The 15,502-nt window shown below is 40.1% G+C and overlaps 1 protein-coding gene across 1 annotated transcript; it reads left to right on the top strand.

Annotated features, from left to right (window-relative positions):
• The first annotated feature begins 12,529 nt into the window (after positions 1 to 12,529).
• On the top strand, positions 12,530 to 14,256 carry foxd3 (forkhead box D3). Its single transcript, XM_078789871.1, has one exon. The coding sequence runs from the start codon at positions 12,734 to 12,736 to the stop codon at positions 13,880 to 13,882; it is 1,149 nt and encodes a 382-aa protein (XP_078645997.1). The 5' UTR covers positions 12,530 to 12,733; the 3' UTR covers positions 13,883 to 14,256.
• Positions 14,257 to 15,502: the final 1,246 nt, after the last annotated feature.

Below are 15,502 nucleotides of genomic sequence, written 5' to 3'. Positions count from 1 at the left end.
GAAGTGATTCCTACTTTTGCAAAGTTTGGGAAAAGAAATGCGTCGTACAGTCAAACCTGTGTTAGTGTTACAAAGTATAGAAAGTAGAATGGAGTAACACTTAACGTCAGATCTGATCAACTTCCTGGCTAAAGCTAAAGCGTAATTGGAAGTTGGAAGAAGTCCAGTGTCGTGTGTGAAAAACAGGGTGCTACATACACCGTGAATAGGAAGGTTTTTAATCATGTTTGTGGTGCACCCTACCTTGCATGATACAATGCCGTTGCAAATGTCGACCATTCATTTTTTTTTTTTTTTGCAAAATTTCAGCCAAACTCTTGAGTGCCAAGTGTCATCAAACACTATCCATGTTTGAAATGGATGAACACAAACGCTTCCTGGTGCTTCTTCTAGTGTTTTTTTTTTTTTTTAAAGACACACCACCTTCTTTCTTTTGCATATTGTAGTTCTGTTTAAAACCTCATTGAGATCCAAATGTAAATTCTAGCTGTTTTTCAACTAGGCTTTAAGATTTTGATCAGGTCTGTATATGAAGAGCTTGCAACCAAAAGGCACTAAATCCATTTTGACTGATTTCGAGAAAATCAATGATTTTTAACTACGCACATATCAATCTATTTGGTCATCAAGTCTATATTGCAAATGAAAGAGCTATCAATATAGGTCATAAAAATGCATGCTATAAAAATCCTGCACACACCATGTATTTTATATATTTTTTTAAATATTTTTTTCTTTCGGATTTAGCGCCTTTTGGCTGAAATGATGGATTTAGCGCCTTTTGGCTGAAATAAATTTGAAGTCACCTTTAACTTCTTCAATGGCATTGTTGTAAAAGAATGTAAGGTGCTTTAATGTGCTATGCTAATAAAATAAGTACAACACAGAAGCCATTCTCAATATACAATACACCCCCCCACCCACACACACACACACACACACACACACACACACATGCACTCGTTCACCTTTACACATTACAGAAACAAAATGTTATAACCTACCACTAGTACACTGTTACTGATAAAATTTTGTTAAGATATTATAGCACACATTAACATCATCCACATTCCATGATGATCAGCTTTAACACAACTCAACATACCCAATTATACAAGACAATGGTACAAGACATGTCATACATTGCAGGTGCATTCAACCTGTAGGCTGCAGTAGAGCGACACATGAAAAATAACAATTTGCAGACAATAATAAAAATGTTATTAAAAGCAGTGCTCATAATTGACTGCACCATGAAGGTGACAGTGACAAAAATCATCTCATTACAAACTCTTTACATTGTATGTTTTTTTAGTACAAGTAAAATAATGTTTCTCATGAAAGTTGGAGGTGTCAAGGTAGAGACATGCCTTTTATGGCATAAAAAAAAACTTCTATGTTACAGAATACTGTAAAAACACAATTTGTGTTCTCCTGAATTGCATAACATACTGTAACTATCATACGTGTACTTAATGTACACAAACAAAACAGGATGCGCACTGATACTGGCTTTCTGTATGTGCAGTGCCAATTGTATTCTTCTCTCTGATTGGTCAGATTATCAATAGATGGGAAACTTGGGCCAATCAGAATAAAGAATAAAGAAAGGGATTTAGCGCCTTTTGGTTGAAATCTGAAATGGAAATAGCGCCTTTTGGTTGAAAGCATAAATTTCATATCACTTTTTTTCATATTTTTTTAAATGATTTCAAGACCAAAATATGTGATTTGGATACACATGACAGAGGTCTATTAAACTCATGAAAAACATGCAACTTAGTGAAAATTGGATTTAGCGCCTTTTGGTTGCAAGCTCTTCATATGTGGTCTGAGCATTGTATGCGGTTTGATAGTCAACATGGGAACTAATCCTCCTGAATGCACATCCCAATAACCAAAGCAGTCGGGTCAATTCCACTTACAAAGCGCCAATTCACAACGGGAGCAGGTCTTCAAACACGCTCTTTATACTAGGAAATCAACAATACAGTCTGAAAAACAATTAGAAGTTGTATAAAATCATCTCTGAGCAACCCAGTCGGAGTGAGTCTGTTGATGAAAGATCAATGCACTTATACTTGCATGACTGACAGATTTTTGTAACATGATTTTAATAAAAGTTCCTCTGCTTTTATTAAAAACAAAACTCATTTCATGTATGACAGTTTCACTTCAATGTTAGCTCTCTTCCTTTTCAATTGAATGTCAGCACCAACCACGAGCAACACAGACAATGTCTTTTGATCTGAATGGGCTTAAGACGCGGCTCAATGTAATGAAATGAACAGTTATGGGATATTAGATTGAACTTATGTTCTGTTTGAACTGCAGCAACAGAGTCTTGCGGAATTGCTGTCAGATGACTTTGATTTGCGACAAATACAATTAAAGATAACTGAACACATCTTTGACATAAACCTAATGTTTACAGAGGCTTTAATGTGGTCTATTGCGAGGAATCTCCGGACAATAACACCGGGTCAGGAATGTTTTTGCACACTGGGACCATTTTAAGGCACATACCGAAGGCTTGTGGGGTATATTTAAGGGGACGTGCCTCAATGACGTTGCGCTTCACAGAAACTATTTGACTACAACTCATAGGATTCGTTACACTCAGTGGAAAGTTGATTCTTTTACTCAGTGGAGTTCTTTTGGGTCACTCAGACCAATCACACGACTTGGTCTCAAGGCAGACAACATTTGACAGTTCGACTTGACTTGGATTTTAGTCTGATGACTTTTAGTGAATTTGTTGCATAGAATGTGTCCCCATTCGATATATATTCAACTCATGTGACTTATTTTGACTCTGCCTAATTGAATGCAGCAATTAACGTCCAATAAGATTTAAGAACAAACAACACGTATGGATTACATTTCTGTGCACTGAATTTTGTGTACCTGAATTTTGTTGAATGCCAGAACACTTTTTCTGTGACTAAGTCGTGTTACATTCTAGTTACATTGTTAAAATTGCATTTTATTTGGGCGTCGCTACACGACTGAAACATTAAAGTCTCTGACTTTGACCTGACTTGAGATTAGCGACTTGAGACTTGAAACACTGACTTACTCCCATTCTGGAATAGTGGTGTGTCGGTCATAAACGAACAGGTCAAAAGAACTAGTTTCTTTTTGTGAACAAAATGAACAAGGTCACCGCCCTTAAAATACCCGTTCAGTTCGTTCAGTTGCAAATGCTTTTTTTTTGATTGGCTGGAGAGTCAGTTCACCGTTCCTTTTGCAGGGCGGGACTATCTAAATGCTTATCCTATCTTATCCTATCGTCGTGCCTCGCTTTGTGGGCGGGGTTACCTGACTGAAAGACCGAGACCGAGAGATTGACTGACCGCCAGCCGTTCATTCATGACCGACAGTTGAGTCGGAACGAACGTGAACATGAGTGAACGGACTGACTCGACACGGCTGACCAGGCTATGCACAGGGGGAGATCACAGACGAACAACCAATTGACCGAAATGAACGGATCTTTTTACTGAATGAACCGGGATGACTGAAATGAACAGTTATGCCCACAACTATTCTGGAAGTTCAATTCCTTTTACTGACTCCAGTTTCCTTGAGTCACTCAATGAAATTCTCCGGAGCTTCAATGGCTTCTATAATAATAATGCAAGTGACAAAATTGTGTTTTATAGTGCTCCAACCAAAAAATACCTAAAGTCGGTGCCAGGTTCTAACCACTATTTTATGCTTGTGAATACTTTTTAGACTCACCGTTAATACAATAAACACCAAATGTCACTATTTTAATATAATTTCTATTAAGCCTGTTAATAATGTTAAATGTTTTCCTTTTAGAGCTTTTCATTTTTTTTAATGCCTGAATGAATTCATTTTTGCATAGACAAAAAAAAAGATTTATATGTCAATAGAGCGACAGCCAGCTAGCATCAGGACATCAGTCATTGACATGGTTATGATGATAAGCTAAAGCATGACTGCAAACACAGATGAAGCTGCAGATATGGCAGGAAACACATGGAACTACTGAGTGACAAGATCATATCCCAATACATAACCAACGAATTAGCCACAGGACCTCTGGTTGGCTTCGATCTGATTTTGGCTCGATTTAATTCATTGTTAATTGTCTGCTGTGGATACAGGGCTCCCTTAGTTTTTCCCCTCTCTCTATTCACTGACATTCCTGATGGGGGAAATCCAGAATTCTTAATGGAGCTGAAAACATGACATATCCATGGAGAAATGTTGGAGCATTATAGTCTGAATGGACAAATCCAATGTCAATGAACATAAAGAAATGACATATGCGACAAAACTTGTATGTACGTAACTTCCTCAATATTTTCCTTTGACTGCCTTGCTTTGTTTCAAATGTGTGTCCAAACCAAGTATATAGATAAATGACCCAGCAAAGGAATTCCCACTGCAGCTCAATGACATGGCTTATGCAGGAAAATTGAATGTGGGGTTTTGCCGGACAATGCCAGGGTTTGAGCAGATCCGCTGTTCCCTGGAGCTGGGTGGCGAAGAAGAGCAACACAGAGGAGAATAGTGTCTTTGTGAGACTCCAAAAAGTTTGAAGGCCCCCTTGAAGGATTCGGCAAAACCTGACCCAGGAGGACATGTCCCTTCAGGGGAAATAGGAATTCTAATTCTTGCATAAATGCTAACTGATCAACAGAAGACATGCACACTCAGCTTGAGCCAATGAGTCCCGACAAGGGATTAATTTCTAAGATGATAAGGAAGTATTTTCACATATTTCATATTAAGCTAGACAATAAAATTGAACGTGTGTGCTACAACTAGTTTCCCCAGGGAGTATTTATTTCTGAGTACATTCTCTGGATGAGAGGGTACCCATAGTGTCAAAAAGGCTCTGTGGGTACACAAGCCAAAAAAAGGCACCATGGACAGAATCACCTTTGAATTCTCTGATTGCATTTCCACAAATTAAGCTCTTCTGTAAACACTAGATAATGTTCAAAGAGGGCTTAAGGCTTTTGGTAAATGACATTAGCCGTGATAACACGAGTCATCTGACATGAATCCCTCTAATTTATAGTGTAGATTGTTTTCATGCTGAATTCTAACATGATAATTCAATTTGTTGTTCTGTGCAGCTTTCTCAAGTCAAGAGTCAAGAGTCACATGTTTTAGAAATTTGCCTCCCCTATGGTACTTGTGCCCAAGCCCAACAAGTACAAACTAGCAAAACACAGTTAACAGCAGCGCTTTGTCGATTTGTAAACTTGTTTATATTGTACGATTGACCTCAATGCTTTTCTACACAAAACTTAGGATCTCATTTACTTGTCACATCTCATTGCAATCCCCTTGTCAATCTGACTTTGGACTCTTGACCATGACATTCTTTTTGTTTATGATTTGTTTGTCCATGCTGCGTCTTATATTTGGGGATCACAGTCAGCTGAGGAAGTAAAAGTTTAGTTGTCCCAACTATGCCAGATATTTTCTTCTCTGAGTGCCAATCTGTGAGTCATGCAATGCTATCAGAGACATTAAGATGTTTAGAACTCCTGCTTCCAATGCCAGTGTCGGTGGAAGTATGCCTGAGCAAAGGTTCTGCTTGGATGTTGCCGTTATAACGCCATCAACCCAGCGTTGGGTCATACGAACAACCCAATTGTTGGGTTAAGAGAACCAACCCAATTAGTTGGGTTAAATTAACCCAATGTGGGGTTGGTCCAATATTTCTTGGTATATATTTGTCCAAATTGGGTTGTTTTTTTAACCCAGCATTTTTAAGAGTGTAATTGATTGTGTGATGTTGTTTTTCTTGAGGCCACAAATTAGTGGTGGAAGTGGTTTTTGGTGTAAGTCGGATCTTGTACCTAAATGAGCTCCAAAGTCACTCACACTGTACACAGAACACATTAAAATATAGTAATAAATCACTAAATACAGCTCGATAATTACACCACTATGCTGCTTAGTTACTACTGTCGTTTTCACAGGAGCAAATCCTTTAACATGCTTTGAAGTTATGTTCCAAACTTCCAGTCCGTTTTTTTATTTAGCACTGCGATCTGCCAACCAACAGCTGCTTGAGAATTAATTTTTCTCTATTTGTTTTGTACTGTTGTCCAACACTTGGAATCAGATACGGCTGTAAGTGGCCGTCAATCAATAAGGATTATTTGATTATGTGTTTAAGAATTTTGTGATTTCCGACCTACTGTGAACATGACATGTGTCCTGACTGTGTGTGTGCGGCAGAAGAAGGAGGTTGAGTTTGCTGATGTAGTTTTAGCATTAATGATGTTGATTCAGCCGACAGTAGCCTGTTTTGTTTTTGCAATAAAGACATTGCTGATTGACCACCTCATCATCATCACCTTATAATATCAGAGTGGAGTGGGGGTGTCCAAAATTTGGCCTGCACATTGTAGAAACCAAAACCAAACCAGTAAAAATGAAAGAAATGTAGCAAAATGCAAAGAGGAGAGTCTGGAATGATGATACTAATAACTAACAATAAAACAAAGTATACAAAAAAATACATAAAAATATCAGCATGTCGCCCTGTTCCCTTTGAGATTCAGTACTATATTTCTGTGGTGAGCGTTAGGACACCCCTGGGGTAGACATTACAATGCAGTCTTTATCTTTGAGACTAACTAGTTCTTGAGCGAGTCCAGTGTTTACGGACAAAAATTATGTTTTTAATTGATTTATGGGTGTGCATAAATAACCACAAAACACCGAAACCTGTTAAGGACCTATGAGAATGAATAAACAGCACCTCTGCTGGTTGTAGCTGGAATTGCACATTGCAATTGCATTTAGCTCAGTATCAAAATTTGATCAATTGGCCATAATTGTCAGAATTCTTGATGGTCAATTAATTTATAAAACATTAGACATGGTCATACACAGACCATGAAGTGTCTTATGCTAGGTTAATTGGTGACTCCAAATTGTCCATAGGTATGAATGTGAGTGTGAATGGTTGTTTGTCTATATGTGCCCTGTGATTGGCTGGCGACCTCTCGCCCAAAGACAGCTGGGATAGACTCCAGCACGCCCATGACCCTCGTGAGGATAAGCGGTAGAAAATGAACACAACTGCTATTTTGAATTAACCGTGTGGCCAACAGACTGAAATTGACTGTAAACCTTTAGCCAGATGTCATCACTTGGTTTCCTTTTTTTTTTCCACAGAGGAAACCAGTCATGTGTTTCAATGGATGCTCCAGCAGGCTCACCACATTCTTGTCATCATTCATATCGTCATTTTTATATTCCACTGTCATCTTATCTTAGGGGCCTGTAGTAAAACACTCGTATATGACCACATACTGGGTATAGCATGTCAACATACAAAGAAATAAATAGAGGTATGGATTGTCCTATGTAAAAAGAACATGAAACTTACTAAGATTACCAATTCAGTGGCGCAATAATTCAAAATTGTGTGTGCACAGTGCTAATGTACATGGTGACACTGATAAAGACCATCTTACAAGACTGTGTAACATATTAAAAGCGCCTCCCACCCATTTCCCCCCCTCTAACAATGCACTTTGCCTTATTTTCCAAGCACTCGCAATGTTGCTAGTTACCCCCAAAACCCCATTCCAGCAGAGGTGTCTATATAACCGGTCCTCCGGCAACTGCGGCAGAGCCTGATACCTTCAGAGCTGCTCATTATTACATGCGAGGGGGGACTTGTGATCTTTTTAATTATTCTGCACTTCATTTCTATCCCACCATTCAAAACGCAACACGAGAATTGATTGCCTCAAAGATCCATCTTTATAATCTCCCCTCAGCCCATAAATTATCCAACTTTGGGCCAAGGTGGACCGGCAGTGCAGGCATAAGCAGATCTCTCTCACAGAAGAGCAGAGCTGCATCTGCAGCGTGTCAGGCTCCAACACTGAATGGGGCTGCTCTTTCTCGCCGCCTGAGAAGAGATGGGGGGGGGAAAAATGGACACTTGTTATCTTGTGAACCCTCAAACATGCAAGATCGGAATCTCTTGAATGTCAGCGACAGAAAGGGAATTAACAAGAGATCTTTTTATTGTCACAGAGGGTCATTAGGCTGCCAATCGGGGTAATTATGGAAATGATCTCCCCGGCTCTTCGGAATGTTTTTCTGCTTCCATAAGGACTTGAAAGTGTTCAATCAGCCTCTCTTGTGGGAAAGTTCAGTCATAACTGCGAGTGTACCAGCCAAATCAAATTAAGCAAAGACATTTCATTAGTATTTATGGCCCTGAGGCATTTGTAAAAGTATGGAGCAGTGAAGTAATGGCGGAGTGTGGACAGGAGAATTATTGCTTAATGACAAAGACCATACCTAGAAGACATACACATGATAATGAATAGGAGCCATTGATTGCATCTTTAAAGAGGATTCTGGGTGGAATGTAAAATATTGATGCTTGTGTGCCCGACTTTGGACTCCCAGCACAGGTGGTCAGCTTTATTTGAATTTCAGTCTGGCAGCGATATGCAAATGATGTCATAATTGACCAAACTGAAGCCAACAGCGGCCTATTGATTCCTCCATATGCATTCATTTTTTGACGATATTAGAAAACGATCATTGACTATTCCAGATCAAATACATTTTTTTGTGTTGTGGCGGAATAAATGCTCCCCATTGTGTGGCACGGAGAAACGTAATGAAGTCAGAGAGCTGTGTGCAGTAAATTGTAACACCTGATTTGAATCACTGGGTCTGTTCAGTCCACTTAACCTCCCGGTAATTGACAATTAAAAGGTGCGATCCTTAATTTCAATAGACAGCACCGTGACTTTGATTAGTGTGCAGGGGTGTTGCTGCGATGACGCACAAGGGCACATTTTGGAAAGCAAATAAGACGAGTGACACCCAAAATAAGAGAACAAGTCATGATGAAAGGCCTTAATACCTCTTCAAATACACGTTTTAAATAACAGAAACAGTTCTGCCAATCCTAATCAAAACATCATGATACCATCTTTTATTATTAATTAATTGGGTTCAAAAGGAGGTAAAGTGTCCCAGTGAAGAGGTTAACAGATTGTGTGAATGACTATTATGGGGAGAGTGGCTTGCATGTAGATGGTAATTTACTGTGATGTTACATATATGCATCAATAGACAAGAGAATATTGAGTTCAAAGGTCACAATGAAATCTGGTGCTGTGTATGTGAGTTGGAGGAAATGGTGCCTCACGTGCACTATTTACACAGCCATCACTTTTTTAATTAATATGTGTTTTTAGTCACTTTTTTTCCTTATACAGTATATTTTTGCAGTGTTTCCAGCAAATCCAGATATTAAATTCACCTTTATACAATTCGCACATTGTTTACTATATGGGTTTATTCCCTCGGTGTTTCCATATAAAGCTAGCTTGCATGTGTTTTGACACCGTGCTTAAATAGAAAGCTAATTTGCACTGTTTACAGCCGGAATCACATCCACAGCACGCTGGTCGTGTCAGCTCGATCTGAATGACAAAAAGCCTACAAACTGGGTGACATTGCACGTACTTAACAAGTACACATTGGCATGGTAATCTGGCTGCATTTAGCCGGAGGTGTCATTTTCCCACCGATGTAGCTTCCCGATGTGTCTTATACAGTATCGGACTGCCAGGGCGTGGACAGTTGAAGGACCCTCCGAAAAACGCGCTATTCTTGTTATTGTCGCTTGTTACCATCAAATGTAGACAGATTTGGCTTGACACTTTATTTAATGTGGAATGTAATAATAAATACAAGATTAAAAAGATCGGCTTTATATTCGCTAATAATTGTTTTGTAGCCAAAAGCCTCATTTACGTATTATTTCATTCTCATTTTGTGCAACGTGGCAAACAGTACCCTTAAAGAATCCTACATTCTTCACGCCCCATGAAAGCATCTCCCCCGCTTACCTGCTGACATCTATTGGACAAAATGGGCCTAATAAACAAAACCATGAACAATTGTGCGGAAGTAAACGAATTCTGAATTGATTATTGTTCTATCACAATTCTAGTTCTTCATAAACGTCGGTGATGTGAATGCAGTTTAGATTAAAGTGTGCTTTGGTGTCTTTATTGTGGCACAAACCCGTGTGACTTCCACCTACTGTCAAATTGGCGCTGATCTTGCAAGGAGGACGTTTAAAATAGAGCACCGACATGTTTGTTTGACAGAAACTTGCAGGTTGATGTATTGAGAGGTTGTGAAAATGGGGGCATTGTCCCTGCAGCATTCGGACTACTGCAGCAAAAATACTATACTCATTTACTAGCGTAATAATGTCTGGTTTGGAAAATGATTTTTCGCTGTTAAAAATGCAATTAAAAAATGTTTAATTAAAAGGCATTGTTTTTTTAAGATAGAAATGTTGTCATGCACCTTGCCCAAAATTGTGAAACTGTAAACATTCCCATTAAAAAAACACACATTTGAAATATACATGTTTCAATGTTTATTTTGCAGTGGAAAATATTTGAAACAAAAGAAAAAAAATCACAAATGAAAAAAATAGACCTATTAGCATCCAACTTTATTTGAAAACAGGTTTATTTCAATGATTTTTTAGTAAATCACCAAGATTGAATTTCATTTAACCTTTAATCTATTTATTATTCTTGTTCATTGTTTTCTGAATTTATTTACATTTCTATTAAAGCATCTTATCAAAATATATATATATATATATATATGCAAGGGAGTTTCCCGGGTGACCCTGACCTTTCACCCCGCCACAGAATAAGAGGGGAGCTGTATTGTGCGAGAAAGAGAGGAAAAACTCCCCTGTCGGAAATCAACAGAGCATCACGCTATTATGATCACAATTATTAGTTATGTGACCTTGCTGTATAGTTTTCCTCTCCGTCACCGGTCCTGCTGCTGCAGCAGCACCCCCCCCCCCCACCTCCATCACCACCCCATCACACACACACACACACACACACCAATGCTGTCTAGGAGCGTGTTGTCTTATTATACTAAAAGGTTTGGTCGCGCTAAGCTGTGCATGTGTGCTTAAAACTTACATTTCATTAGCAAACTGCGAAGGTATAAAAGCGGATTTATGAGGCTGAAAAAGATCACAGCAAGGACGACTGTGCTCCAGGCATAGAACACCTATTATACACTATATATCCCTACTATTATATCACATACCTTTCACACAGGATGCACCTGTCTGCACAATTCAGGCAATTAACATTAATTTAAATATATAATGCAACGAATACCTTGACAAAAAAATGGGTGGCAAAGGTGTTTTCTTTAAATGAGTCTTGCAAAAGGAGTTGATTTATTCCTGCTAAGTAGTCCGTATTGACGGCCATTCGGATCACACAGGTCGGCCAAAGATTAACACCAGAGAGGTCTAATCAGGAGGCATAGGTCCCCCTCTTCTGACCCGATTTGGCATTATTAATGATAGCCTTTCATTTCATTCATTAATCCTATTATACCTATAACAGAAGCAAATTAAAGGATCATAAAAATAACAACAAAATGACTCCATTCAGTAGAAAACTGGATAATAATTGCTGTAAATATAATTATTTTGACTTCAAAAAATTAATTCGTCGTTAATTATTCAGACTATTAATCCCCCGGTGTAGACTAGTTATTTATTTTATAAATCAAAACAAAAAATCATGCATTAAACGATGACATTGCTTTGAAGGTTTTTTGCAGAAATGCAAAACATTCCGTTTTTTTTTTTTTTTGCCTCCGAGTTCTCACGCAGCTTCCCTGCGCTCACCTTCATGCGTCTGAATGATGGTCTCTTTGCATTCCCCCGCTGCTGCATTTCCTACTGTTTTCAAATGTAAAAAACATGCAATGATCGGAGTCGTTAGCACCTCTTCCAAACTCTTAAGGGAATTCTTTATTCTCTCCATTCACTGCCGCTGCTCGGTATTCTTCCTGCAGCCTCTGTTGGAATAAATAGACTTGAATTGTCGCTTTGCATCAACACAAATTGAATTTATACCCGGAATAAACATTTTTAAAGCATGCATAATTGGGATGACAAAATGATTTAATAATAATAATAATAATAATAATAAAGAATCCAGACTTAACTGTCGTCGATAGCATTCTGCAGCTTTCCGCACATTTGCACCAATTAAATGTTATATGCATTGTTTCGCGCTGCGCGGCGTTAATGCGCATCAGATTGGTCAATCACGCAATCCTCTTCCTCCTCCTCTTCCTCCTCCTCCTCCTCCTCCTCACGTGCGGTTAAATGGTCTATGACGGACGGACGCAGAAATGAGCGGAAAGCAGCAACTGCTGATGTCCCATTGTTGACAAATCCATGAAACAACTCCAAGTTTGCATGGTTTAACAGCAGGCTTGCAGGGGAGGAAGAAAAGGGGGCGTATGTCGTCATCACACCACGTGGCCGGCGCTCATCTCATACTGGAGGTGGTGGAGGTGGTGGTGTGTGTGTGTGTGTGTGTGTGTGGGGGGGGGGGGTAATCTATCAGAGAGTCCCTTTTAAAAGCTCCGACCTTTTAAAAGCATGTGACATCCCCACTCGGCGCTCCAAAGTGTGGCCAGGAAATAAGCGAGAGCGAAGCCACAAGTCGCCACATCTTCTTCACAAGTTGAGCAAGAAGTTTCTTTTTGTAGAGACATCCGATCTCTTGACAGACACTCTCGGTGTGTGTGTGTGTGTGTGTGTCTCCATCACACCATCGCTTGTTTTGGCTCCTCTACCTTTTTTTTTTTTGGAAGAGAAGTGTAAGTAAGCCGTGAGATGACCCTGTCTGGAGGCAGCGAAAGAGCCAGCGACATGTCCGGCCAGACAGTGCTCACAGCGGAAGACGTGGACATCGACGTGGTGGGCGAAGGGGACGATGAGTGCATGGAGCGGGACAGCGACTGCGACAGCCCCGGTGTGGACATCCTGCACGACGAAGATGAGATTGAGGTGGACAAAGAGGAGATGAGGTCCGGTGGTGGGAGTCCGTGCTGCGAGAGCTCCGGGGAAGGTAAGGGAGAGGGTCACGACCAGGCCGCCGCGTCTGGGGGCTCGCTTCAGAAGCCCAAAAATAGTCTGGTGAAGCCGCCGTACTCCTACATCGCCCTCATCACCATGGCCATCCTCCAAAGCCCCCAGAAGAAGCTCACTCTCAGCGGCATCTGCGAGTTCATCAGCAACCGCTTCCCGTACTACCGGGAGAAGTTCCCGGCGTGGCAGAACTCCATCCGCCATAACTTGTCCCTCAACGACTGCTTCGTTAAAATCCCCCGGGAACCCGGGAACCCCGGAAAGGGTAACTACTGGACCCTGGACCCGGCTTCAGAGGACATGTTCGACAATGGCAGCTTCCTCAGAAGGAGGAAAAGATTCAAGAGGGTTCAGCCGGACGTGCTGAGGGACCAGACTGCCCTCATGATGCAAAGTTTCGGGGCGTACAGCCTCGGTGGTCCATACGGGAGGCACTACGGCATCCACCCGGCTGCGTATTCCCACCCGGCTGCATTGCAATACCCGTACATCCCCCCTGTCGGACCCATGCTGCCCCCGGGTGTCCCCCTACTGCCCTCCGCGGAGCTGAACCGCAAAGCCTTCAACTCCCAACTCAGCCCGGGTCTGCAACTCCAACTCAACAGCCTGAGCACGGCGTCCATGATCAAGTCCGAACCGTCCAACAGACCCTCATTCAGCATAGAGAACATTATCGGGGTCTCCAGCGCATCGTCTTCCACGCCGGGCGCAGCTCAGGCCTTCCTGCGGCCTCCGGTGACAGTTCAGTCGGCCCTGCTCAGCGCACAGTCCCTCTCTCTGACCCGGACCTCCGCCGCCATCGCCCCGATCCTCAGTGTACCTTCCAGTATTCTTTCTGGACATGTTTTACCCTCGGCTACAGCGGGGACAGTGTCCAAATGGCCGTCACAGTGACTTTTACCACCAAGTGAAAAACTATTTTTATATTGAGACTCTATTACAGGGGACGTGTGAACCTACACAGCCCGATAGGCAGCACTGGACTATACTGTATGTAAACTATGTAAAGACTCTGAGAACAATGAAAAAGGAAATATTTCTGTACAAGTAATATTTGTAAATATTTGTTTTTTTTAAACGGATTATTTTACTTGTTCTGTCTTTTTCCGTTATGTCATTAGTTTACATTTTTTTGTACTGGAAGCAAGGATGTGGATATTTTTTTTTTTTGCTTCCCTTTCGTACGAGACACAAAAAGCTCTGAAATAATGTGTTTATTATAAAATAAAATACCAAGTATATGTATACGTAGCTATATTGTGTTGTACACTGGCTTTATTTGTAAATAAATCAGAAAGAATTCAAATCTATTTAAAGCTTTTTTCCCTATCTATTTTCCCATTTAGTAACAATCAAAGGAAGTATTAGTAATTAAATTTCGGGAGTACTAAAGGCAGGTAATATTGGATTTATTTTAAAAAATGTACAAAACAATTCAATATTAATAACAATTACTTATTATTACTTATTATTACAACGGAACCACGTGCTGATCATTGACGCAATAATAACGAATAACAGCCTCCATATTGGTTTAAATTGACACTATCGGATATCGGAAATAAAACCGCCGTGTAACGTGTTGACTATATTATATTCCCGCATCGATTTGAGTTATTTTTATTCACATTTGCTCTCTTGAAAGGAGCTCATTTTAAATGATGCACCACTGCTGCTGTATGGTTTTGCAGCAGATTCGGCGGCTCGGCTTCCGTCAAGATCACCGTTTCAACAGTTTCGCAGTTGTGTCTGGCTAATCGCTTTTACACAAACAGCAAATGTTGTGTGTGTGTGTGTGTGTGCACTCTATATTTATCCGATCCCCATGGGAAAGAGAAAGTTCATTTCAGTCAGACACCCAAGAAGGTGCCGATGATGCAAAACTCGTCTCCTGTATCACACTGATGTATGTAATACAAATAATGAAACAACCATAACATAATCATGATAATATTTTAGAATCCAAACAGGTAAAAAATGTAAAATTCAATTGTACCTTAATAGTTTTGATACCAATTTGAAAAAAAAAAATACTATATATTGATAAATCTCTGTGTAATGATTAAAGAAGAGACATTACATGGTGCATTGACAATACACCATTTTAATCTTCATAAAATAAGGAAAGCATGCATGGAATTGTTGGAGGTCCAACTTGCATGTGGTCAACAAGGCTGTGAGTTGGTTCTCATATTTACATTCGTCATTGGAGATGTGAGGAATGTAAAAATCCAGATTCCTTCCGGGGGAGGACAAATCCACAATGTGGACTACAGAGTCCAGTTGTTCACTCCTATAGGTAATATTGTTATGGCATTCTCAACTATAAGGGATGTCACTGAGGTCTCTAATTAGGGTATCATTATATTTCAAGATAAGTCATTATCTAATTAAAAGGCATGAACCGCTTTTCCCCCCCAAAAAATAATATGCTGCCTGAATATCAAACTCTATATCAGATATTAATGTCTATAATATTTTGACCAAAATGCAAACTGCTGACTGGATGAACAT

This window comes from Doryrhamphus excisus, linkage group LG4 (genome assembly GCF_037039965.1).
Source record: "Doryrhamphus excisus strain RoL-2023G ecotype Guam linkage group LG4, RoL_Dexc_Guam_v1.1, whole genome shotgun sequence".
NCBI lineage: Eukaryota > Metazoa > Chordata > Actinopteri > Syngnathiformes > Syngnathidae > Doryrhamphus > Doryrhamphus excisus.
The sequence above is the reverse complement of the archived record's forward strand: the minus strand, read 5'-3'. Positions and strand labels throughout refer to the sequence as shown.

Excerpts from the sequence above, each read along its gene's own strand:
- foxd3 (XM_078789871.1), top strand. The coding sequence starts at position 12,734 with ATGACCCTGTCTGGAGGCAGCGAAAGAGCCAGCGACATGTCCGGCCAG.